We start from the raw sequence: 10,240 nt of genomic DNA on the forward strand, positions 1-10,240 counted from the left end.
GACTGTTCATTCCCAGGCTGCTGAGATCACGGGCTCCTAATTATTAGTGCTTGCAAACTTTGAGGTTGTCCTATATTTCACATAATTAACACTGTACTGTTGATCAATAATCAATAATCAACAGAACTCCTCTCACATCTAAATCAACAGTAATTCCTGTATTTTGGGAGCTCCTGCACAGGAATGGCAGGGAAAAGAGCCTGGCAGACTTGGGCTGTAGCTCGACACCTGGGGTTTGTCGCTTCTTTCTTCATGGTGCATTGCACTCTCTGCTTCCCATACCTGCTGGTGGCACTAAGAAAAGTGCTGGCCGCTCCCACACGCCGTGTTTTTTATGATCACTTCAATTCCTTAATTTAAATCAAAGCTTCACCTGCTGTTTAAATGTCACACAGATGTGTATGTGCATGTGTATGCATCTGTACTTCCAAATAAAGAGAGTAACAGGAACAAAGGGAAAGGGATTATTGGAGGGCAGTATTTATCCTAGCACTGAAAGGAAGGAGTTAGTAGATTACAGTTCTGATAGTGAAAATTATATTCCTTGTCCCTTGGGACTATTGGCAGGTCGTAAACTTCGGGCAGTCTCCGCAGAATACCTAAAGTTGCATCCAAAGTGCTGACTCGTGTTCCTGCACAAAAAGCAGTAGCTGGGTAGCAATTGTTTGCAGCCACAGCTTCATCCCTCCTTGTGCTCCACTCTCTCTTATTAAACAAGCTACTGTCTGGGGGCGGGGGTCTTACACTATTTTTTTTTTCTCGCTTCTTTCTTTCAGCTAGCCAGATCAGACACCTGAACGGCTTCATTGTTCGGGCTTCCTCTTTTCCTCCTCCAAATGTAATTTTAATTCCCGGATTATTTCAGAGCTAAATAAACAGCAGACATGTTTAGTATAAATCCAGCAAGACCGATCTGGATTGCTCCTGCCCCACCATTGGCATGGCAAAGGAGAGGAAAGGCAGAAGGTGAGCAGGAAGGCACGCTGGTACCCTCGCAGGGACAGCGCTGCCGGAGATTGGAGCTTTGTTACATTGCCACCGTTCAATCTATTTTCCCCTACCAGATTAGATTGATACTGACAACGCGTTCCCTGTGAAGGTGCCACAGCGTGGCATTTATTTGCATTTACATTGCAGTTCTCTTCATCAATCAGCTTTGCAGAGATCATTGCTGCTGCTGGCCATATTGTTGCTATGCTGACACTTCATCCTTAAGTGCTGCTTGCGTAATGGTACAGTGCGTGCCCATGACCAAAGTTTAAATCAAAGTTTAATCATTACGGAAAAACAAACATATTTCCGCAACTGTGTATCCTGCAAGTAAAAGTAAAGGCAGTTTGGTCAGGTCACAGATGTTAATCTCTGCTCTTTTTCTATTCACAAACTATTATATAAAGGGAGTTGACAGCACCTCTAAATGGTTTTCTGAGGCTAGATTATATCTAAGGTGATTATTATTTACACCCACTATAAAGACTGCTCTTGTGAGCCAAGAAGTCTGTTCCTGTGAGGTGAGTATTACCAAAAAAGGGCTTTATTGCAGGAGGATTCAGTGGAGCGAGGAGCCAGGGTGAGGGGCGGTTCAAGCACACAGAGTGCCTTGTCATATGTTGGGTTTGTGTAACCCGGGGCCTGAAATACAGTCGGATATGCTGCAGTTGTGCATTCCCAGACACTCGGGATGAAGGGGAAAGCCTCAGCTCTCTCAACCTGAATTTTTTAAGCATGGGCTGACCTTTTCCCACAGTCCAGTTCTGCTTCTTATATGAAGATCAACACAGGGTAGTAAAGGGGAGGAAGAAGTCGATCTTCCAGTATGAATCAGAGAGAACACATGCTTGTTTAGTCAAGTAAAGTCATATTAATGTAGAAATCCTCAGCCATCACTAAATCACTGTGGCTGGAAGCAAAGTCGTTTACTTTGACCAGCTTTCATCTGCCTTGCTGGAAGCTTGCTTCTGTGAAGCCTCTATAATGTCCACAGTTTAGGTGTGAAATCTCTAAGTGTGAAATCCACTCTCTTTTAGCGCATCTTCTTCAGCCAATTTGCATATAGGAGACTCACATAATTCAAAGACTCTTCTATCTCTTTCTGCAAACTACCCCTGGAAAAGAGTCACTTTGTCAGAATGGATTTTCTTATTGCATTTTATCTGCTCCTACCATTTCTGTAACTTCAGCGTATGCATTTCATTAAGCCTTCCTTGTAAAATAATTCCATTCACATACATATCGTTTGCCAGCTTTATAGATTATAACCAGACACATATAAAACGTTTTAGACAACTAAAAATGGAAATGAGACACACTGGCGATATGAAACGAATTATTTAAAGCAACAGCTTTTTGTCGTGTGCGTTTTGAAACGTTATTAAGCAAACACAAGGTATCTTTCGTGCTCGGTGCTGCATCGCTGCTGGGCGTGCGTGTGTGCGTATGCATGTAAGGCAGCCGTGGCACCACGCCATAGAAACCCCAAGTCCCTTTAAAGCACAGAGGGAAACCTGTAATGGACGGGGTTTTCGGCGTTTCTAGCAACAAAGGAATCAGGAAGAGGTACTGAAAGAAAAATCCGTCCAACACAGCCCAGCTGGGCGAGGCTCCGCACTTAGCGAGCGTGCCAGCGTTCCCCTCGCTGCGCGCCGCCTCTACGGGCAGAGCTGCCCGGCGGGAGCGCGGGTGGCGCGGTGCCGGTTGCCGCCCGCCGCGCAGCCCGCCAGGTCTCTTCCGAACCGCGTCCCCGCAGTGAGACTTTATTCTTTGGATGTGACAGCGATGTCAGTGGTTGCAAAAACAGGCACCGACTGCAGCCAAAGGCTAGCTGTGCAGAGCCCCGCCGGCGAGCGCGGGCACCGCCGTGGCCGCCGGGGCGGGCGAGGAGCGGGCAACTTTGGGGATCGTGGTCAGTAGAAGGCAGAGTTCGGGTTTTTTTTTGTTTCCCTCCCAGTAAAATGAGTTCTCTTCCTATTTGCATGAGCCGAAGTTGTTTTGAGTAATTTGCCTGTTTAGCAGTGTTATGCAAATGTTAGCAAGCTATTTAAAGGGGGAAAGAGAAAAAAACCTGTGTGTTCTCACAGGGCCGGGGAAATCCTATGTCCCTTTGCATTAGAGAGATGAGATCACAGCGATTACTCACCTGCCCGGCCTCTCCTACACCCTTGAGCAACGCACAGCACAATCTTTCCCAGCCCAACCTTAAACACTTGGCAAACATGGCCGATTTAAACAAAAGTGGAAGAGATTCTAGTGTAGCCACAGGCTTACAGAAACTGTGTCGTTCTGTCACCGGGACCACTAAAAGAGAAACACGAAATCGGATATTAAGGCGGGATCCCCACTATTTGCCTCAGCAGCCGCAACGCTCGGGAATCCCACCGACAGCCTCGGTGGCAGGACGCCGCGCAGTCGTCACGGAGGCAAAGTGAGGCGATCCGCGGGTTTACAAAATCCTGAAAACGAGACATTTGAACTTAGCAAGCCCAGCCAGGAAAAAAAAAAAAAAACACACCACGAGCTGCCCCCGTCATTGTGCATGCGCTGCCTGGCTGCGGAGGACCGGCGGCGCGGGCCGGGGAGGAGGGCGAGGGCGCGATCTGGCGTTCGAGTTTCCAAACATAGCCGGCAGCGCGAGCTGCCCGCCGCCCCGCCGTGCCCCGCCGCGCTCCAGCTGCCGGCCGCGCAGGGGAGGGCGCGGGCAGAACGCCGGGCATGCGCGCCCCGCGCAACAAGTCGGCTCCGCGCCGCCGGCCGGGGGGAGGGGAGCGAGGGCGGCGCTCGACGATGACGCGGGGCCACGCCCGAGTGCAGCCGAGCCGAGAGCGGGGCGCGGAGGCGGGGCGGCGCGGGGGGAGCGCGGCGCGGCGCGTCGGAGGGGGCGCGCAGCCACACGCGGCGGCGCGCAGCACCCCGCGCTTGGACTGCGAGCAGCGGCGAGGATGTGAGTGAGAAGCAGGCGGCGCCGCTCGCCACGCTGCTGCCGCCGCTACCCCCGGGCTGCTCTCGCTCCGTCGGCGCTCGGGGAAGCCGCTGTCGGGACCGGACAGCTCCGTGCGGATCCCCCTGTTTGGCTCGCGGCGCTAGATCAGCACGTAGCGAAGAGTGAGCTCGCGAGGCGGCCGCCGCGGGTGGAAGGTGACCCCCCCATCTTCCTTCGTGCACCTCCGCCTCCTCCCGGAGGAGGAGCAGCAGCAGCGGAGAGCTAGAGAGCGCAGGGAAACAGAAGAGGCTAGAAGGCGACCCCCACCCAGCCCCCCGGAGTAGCAGTAGAAGCGGTTCCCACTCCACTGGGGCAGCAGCGGCAGGACTTGGAAGAAGTCCTCTCCGACAGCAGGAGCGAACTGAAAGCAGCCGATCCCCCTACTGAAAGGGGCAACAGGATCAGGTACGGAGAGTTCCCCCTGCAGCCCGGGGGGGGAAGATTGAGCCAGCCCCTACCCCGGCGGCAGCAGCTCCCTGGCCAGCAGCACCATGTCCGCCGCGCAGGTGTCGTCGTCCCGGAGACAGTCATGCTACCTGTGCGACCTGCCCCGCATGCCTTGGGCCATGATCTGGGACTTCACGGAACCAGTATGCCGGGGCTGCGTCAACTACGAGGGCGCCGACCGCATCGAGTTCGTGATCGAGACGGCCCGGCAGCTGAAGCGGGCGCACGGCTGTTTCCAGGACGGCCGCTCCCCGGGCCCCCCGCCGCCGGTGGGCGTCAAGGCAGTGCCGCTCTCCGCCAAAGAAGCGGCGGCGGCGGCGGCAGCGGCCCAGCAGCAGCTCAACCATGTGGACGCCTCCTCTAAGGCAGCCTCGGCGGGGCTGACCCAGTCCAGCCTGGACCGCTACGGGCTCAGCGCCGCCGCGGCGGAACAGCGCAGCCGCTTCGAGTACCCGCCGCCGCCGGGCAGCCTGGGCAGCAGCCACGGCGCCCGCCTGCCCAACGGGCTGGGGGGACCCAACGGCTTCCCCAAGCCGCCTGAGGACGGGCCGCCGGAGCTGAACCGGCAGAGCCCCAACTCCTCCTCCTCCTCTTCCTCCTCCCGCCGCGGGGCGCACGGGGGGCTGGTGTCCGGCCTGCCCCCGGGGGCCGCTGGCGCCCAAATGAACGTGCCCCCGAACTTGCTGCCGCAGACCTTGCTCAACGGGCCCGCCGCCTCCGGCGTGGCGCTGCCGCCGCCGCACGGGGGCCTGAGCGGCCGCGGTGGTGGGGGTCCCCCGGCTCCCTCCGCCTCCTCCCAAGGGGGCACCTGCGGCAGCGGTGGTGGCGCCGGGGGAGGGGGCGGATCGTCTTCCGAGGCCTGCGGCAAGCGCCCGGGTTCGGTGTCCAGCAGCGACCAAGAGCGGGAGCTGAAGGAGAAGCAGCGCAACGCGGAGGCGCTGGCCGAGCTCAGCGAGAGCTTGCGGAACCGGGCCGAGGAGTGGGCCAGCAAGCCCAAGATCGTGCGAGACACGCTGCTCACTTTGGCCGGCTGCACCCCCTACGAGGTGCGCTTCAAGAAGGATCACGCCCTGCTTGGCCGCGTCTTTGCCTTCGATGCTGTCTCCAAGCCGGGCATGGACTATGAGCTGAAGCTCTTCATCGAGTACCCCAGCGGCTCCGGCACTGTCTTCTCCAGCGCCTCCGGCGTGGCCAAGCAGATGTACCAGGACTGCATGAAGGACTTCGGCCGCGGCCTCTCCTCGGGCTTTAAGTACCTGGAGTACGAGAAGAAGCATGGCTCCGGCGACTGGCGTCTCCTGGGGGACCTGCTGCCAGAGTCCGTGCGCTTCTTCAAGGAGTTGGTGGGCGCCGATATGCTCCCGCAGCCCTATCTGGACGCTAGCTGCCCAATGCTGCCCACGGCGCTGGTGAGTCTCCCGCGGCCGGGGGCCGGGGCTGGCGGGGCGCAGGGTACGGCCGCCGCCTCTAGGGGACCCGGCGGCGGCGGCGGTGGCGGCGGCGGGGCGATGCGCAAGAGGAAAGCCTCTCCCGAGCCCTCGGACTCGGCCGAGGGGGCTCTGAAGCTCAGCGACGAGCAGCAACGGCAGCAGTGGATGGCCACCCAGAGCGAAGCGCTCAAGCTCACTATGTCGGCCGGGGGCTTCGGGGCGGTACACGGCGGAGGCCCCCCGCCGCCGCCGCCGCCGCCCCTCGGGCCTCACTCCAACCGGACCACGCCGCCCGAGTCCGCCCCCCAGAACGGACAGTCCCCCATGGCCGCGCTCATGTCGGTGGCCGACACGCTGGGCAATGCCCACTCGCCCAAGGACGGCAGCTCGGTGCACTCCACCACGTCCACCCGCAGGAACAGCAGCAGCCCCGTGTCGCCGGCCTCGGTGCCGGGCCAGCGCCGCCTGGCCTCCCGCAACGGGGACATGAACCTGCAAGTGGCCCCTCCTCCCCCCAGCGCCCACCCCGCCATGGACCAAGTGCACCCCCAAAACATTCCGGACTCCCCCATGGCCAACAGCGGGCCCCTGTGCTGCACCATTTGCCACGAACGCTTGGAGGACACCCACTTTGTTCAGTGCCCCTCTGTGCCCAGCCACAAGTTCTGCTTCCCTTGTTCCAGAGAGAGCATCAAGGCCCAAGGGGCGACTGGTGAAGTCTACTGCCCCAGCGGAGAGAAATGCCCCCTAGTCGGTTCCAATGTGCCTTGGGCATTTATGCAGGGTGAGATCGCCACCATTTTAGCTGGGGACGTTAAAGTGAAAAAGGAGAGAGACCCTTGAGTAGGAAATCCAATCCCTTCAGACTCCTGAAGATGTAGAATTGTGAATATAACAAACTGCAAAAGTTAGTCTTATGTATAGACATTATTTTCGTCGTATGTTTCTATATTTTGAAACAAAGGTATGTACTCTTCTTCATTTGAAGGATAGAGCTGGTTTTTGTTAAACAGAATATAATATTGTTTGGTTACTACATAATACCTGTTCTCATTTCTTTGGCAGTGTGTTGGCTAGGTACAAAGTTAATAGCCCTTAGCGATTACCTGCTGCTGGTGTGTATTTTTGTAAATGTATGCACTTCTCTGAAAGAAGAAGAAAAACACAAAAAAGAAAAAAAAAATTGCCAAGGCCAGTGTTGATGCCTAAAAAAATTGCTACAAAAATGGTGACAGCTTCTGTTTTACAAGCCCTGAGTGTTAGTCTTTCACTTTATTTTTTTTTTGTTTGTTTTTGTTTTTTTGTTTGCAAAATGGTGGGGTGGCTCTGGGGGGAGGGTGTTTTTTGTTGCAAGTTTGTAAGGAAAATGTTTCCGTTTGTTTCTATTGATCTGAACGTTTTTAATCTTCATGTGTTTTTTGTTTTTGCTTTTATTGATGCACGGATGCTTTTGAACAGTAGAGCAAAATGCTGTACATGAAAAACATGCTCTGTTTGTCCTTTATACATTTCTGTAGTTAACAGAACACTGTAATGTGCCTTGGAGCTTAGTAAATTGTAATAAATTCAATTGATATTAATACTTCTGGAGTAGCAAGTTTTATTTTTCTCAGAGCTTAGGCAGCATGCGCAAGCCATGTTGTCTTTTTGAAAGTCTCCATTATACCAAGAGCCTGCAGTTTGTTGTGATAATTGTGGCACTTGTATGCACGTTTTCACATATATTCAGTAAGATGATGATGCTGATGGCGTTATCAAATTTAATCTAAATCTTGTCACTGTGCCTATTTACATTCACCTTTAATGTTGCAGTAACAGTTGCTGACTAAGCATTTTCTATTTACTGTTTCTGCATCTCATTTCCTCCTCCCTTCTCCCCCTGCCAGCTCTCCAGCTGCAAACAGTGTTTGCAATACAGGATGGATCCATCGTCTGTGCAATTTAATAAGGCTTGAGATGTGAAACGAAGCCCTCTTTCACAAAAAGCAAACAAAAAAAAACCCACCACAAACCAAAACCAGCATCACGTGGTTAATAATTTTAGTTGATTTTAAGAGCGGTTGTCGAAGCTTGACATCAGCCATAGACTCTTGGTAAAGCAGGACGGTAACTGAGCACAGCACAAAAAAGGATAGCGGGAAATGACACCTTCTGCAGTTGCCATTGCAGCTGGTGGGCAGCTACCCCATTCAGGCAATGACTTTTCATAACCGAGTTGCTGAACAGGAGTTGTGTTTTCAGGTGAGGAAGCTTCCTTAAGACACTGAAGTGAAATGCTTTCCTTTTGGCAATGTTCATATGTGATTCTTTGTATAATTAACTACTTTACGTGATATTGGCATTTTTTGGAGGTTGGGGAGCAGTGCAATCCCTCTTAGTTGATCAACAGGCAAAGTAAATACACAGGCCTCACACTAGTTATAAAATGCAAACAAACCTAATGTGAACTTTGTCCTTTCCAGTGAGGCAAATGAAGGAAAGATAGAAAACCTGAAACAAAAGCAGCACTGCAGAAATCCTTTGCAGTCTGACCAGCAGAACACAGAGCTGTTCCAAATGCAACAGTGCCACAGGTTATGAGCTTTGAGTTTTATTGCATTTTAAGGATCTCCACCCCCAAGACTCCCATAATTGTATAAAGAGGTACTTTTTAAAAAGTCTGGATGGCATTTGGTATCTGCATGCTCTTCAGACATTTTTCATTTGTATTCCTCATGGAAAGGATGGTAGAAGCCTTGAGACTGTTTATCGTGCCTGAAGATCTTTGCTCTGGCTATTTTTTTGGGGGGGGCTACATTTTGAGAATCAGTTGGGCGTCACTATATCTGCGATTTCAGACAATGACTTTGTGTGTATACATATATTATTTTTCTGCCAAGTGATATATTGGTGCTTAAAAATATCATATTGTTCTTATGTAATGAATTGCATGGAATAATGCAGGAAAATAATATTTTAAGTTAATTATCAGATCCAACCTATACATTTTGAGTTAATTATTGGATACCACGTATAAGTTTTTTAGAGTATAGATTTGTACCGATCCTATTTTCAATTATGTATAAGCATGCAGTTCCCACACAGCAGTGTTCTTCTAAATCACAAGATGGGGGGACTAACACTGTGAGCTCATGACTAGCAGTGAAAAAAAATCTACACATAGATGAAATACAAGTTTAAACCTAATGAGAAGTAATATTCATGTGTGAATTGCAACTACCATTAAAAAACTACTGGCTATTCAACATTTAATTATGTCACAGAAGCATTAATACCCTGATTTATATAAACGGAACCACTCCTGTAATCTTGAAATCAGTCCTCAGTAGTTGAAGCTAGAGATAGCCCCATTTAGTGGCCTTCTTTAATTGCAGGCCATTCTTGAAAAGCTCTTATCAGTCAGAATTCTGGAAACATAAGCCCACTTACGAGACTCCCTTTTAGTGGGCAAAGGAAGGGTAAGGAGCAGTAGACATAGGTGGCAAATAGGCTTGGAGTGAAGTGTAATACTGCAGTTAATTAAAGTTAACCGTAGCTACGGGGCATTTGTTGTATGGAGGTTTTTTGTAACCATGTGACCTTTTATTTTACTCTGGCTCATTAAGCAGCCAGTCTGGGCATATTAGCCAGCATTTCTTTGAACCCACTCCTTAGGTTTTTTTCTTTCTGAAGATGTCCACAGCTGACAAGCTGTAACCTTTTTTTGAGGAGGAGGAAAAGGGAGCTGCTGAGCAAGTCTCACATAGAGAGATTCAGCTGATTTCTGTATTTTACAGTAATACTTCCCTCCCCCATATTTGCCAGTTATTTAAGGTAAAGCCCAACGTTTGCTTGAATAAATCGTGTAAGTGAATTTATTTGTCCAGGTGGTCATTTGTTGTGCTCTCATTCTTCTTGTTATGAGGAAGTATTTAAATGGTTTATTTTCCCAAGGAGGGTTGTTTTGTTTTTCCAGTTAGATTATTCTCAACATTTCTTTTAATAGCCTTGTAGCCTATTTTCTAAGAAATGGCTTAGAACATGTGTGTCACTGGATGTTTGTTTTTTAAGCACTGGCAGCTCTGTGAGTTGGAGATGGAAGTGTTTGTACAGTGAAGGGATGCTATGTCCATTCGAGGGAAATACTAGAGTTCCATCAGGAGCTCGAGTTCACCCATGCTAACTGCTGTCATTTAGTAGAAACCTTGTTATATTTTTTAGTCGCTTAGCAATGTTGCGTATACAGCATGCTCTCCCCTCCACCACCCCCCTTCTGCCTTTAATATTTGAGCTCCAAACTAGTCAGGACTAACATTGTTTTGAAACTGCAATCTCTCTGAATGCCAGCATAGCTTTGCAGAGCTGCTGCAGTCGCTGGAAAAGGGGTTGTCTGCTTCTTTACGTGTCT

At 51.2% G+C, this 10,240-nt stretch overlaps 1 protein-coding gene and 1 long non-coding RNA gene across 2 annotated transcripts; one reads left to right on the forward strand and one right to left on the reverse strand.

The window, feature by feature from the left end:
* Window positions 1-1,825: 1,825 nt before the first annotated feature.
* On the reverse strand, window positions 1,826-3,493 carry LOC309442566. The gene is made up of 2 exons (XR_014184633.1): window positions 3,137-3,493; window positions 1,826-2,105 (listed from the first exon to the last, which is right to left on the reverse strand). It is a non-coding gene; the product is annotated as an uncharacterized lncRNA (long non-coding RNA).
* Window positions 3,494-3,516: 23 nt separating this feature from the next.
* On the forward strand, window positions 3,517-7,435 carry IRF2BPL (interferon regulatory factor 2 binding protein like). The gene has a single exon (XM_082058526.1). It carries the CDS (start codon window positions 4,468-4,470, stop codon window positions 6,694-6,696), a length of 2,229 nt encoding a protein of 742 aa, XP_081914652.1. The 5' UTR covers window positions 3,517-4,467; the 3' UTR covers window positions 6,697-7,435.
* The last annotated feature ends 2,805 nt before the right edge of the window (window positions 7,436-10,240 follow it).

The sequence above is a fragment of the Streptopelia decaocto genome (genome assembly GCF_964273445.1).
Source record: "Streptopelia decaocto genome assembly, chromosome: 7".
Taxonomy (NCBI): domain Eukaryota; kingdom Metazoa; phylum Chordata; class Aves; order Columbiformes; family Columbidae; genus Streptopelia; species Streptopelia decaocto.

Bases quoted from the DNA above. Each gene is read 5' to 3' on its own strand.
- IRF2BPL (XM_082058526.1), top strand. From the start codon at position 4,468: ATGTCCGCCGCGCAGGTGTCGTCGTCCCGGAGACAGTCATGCTACCTG.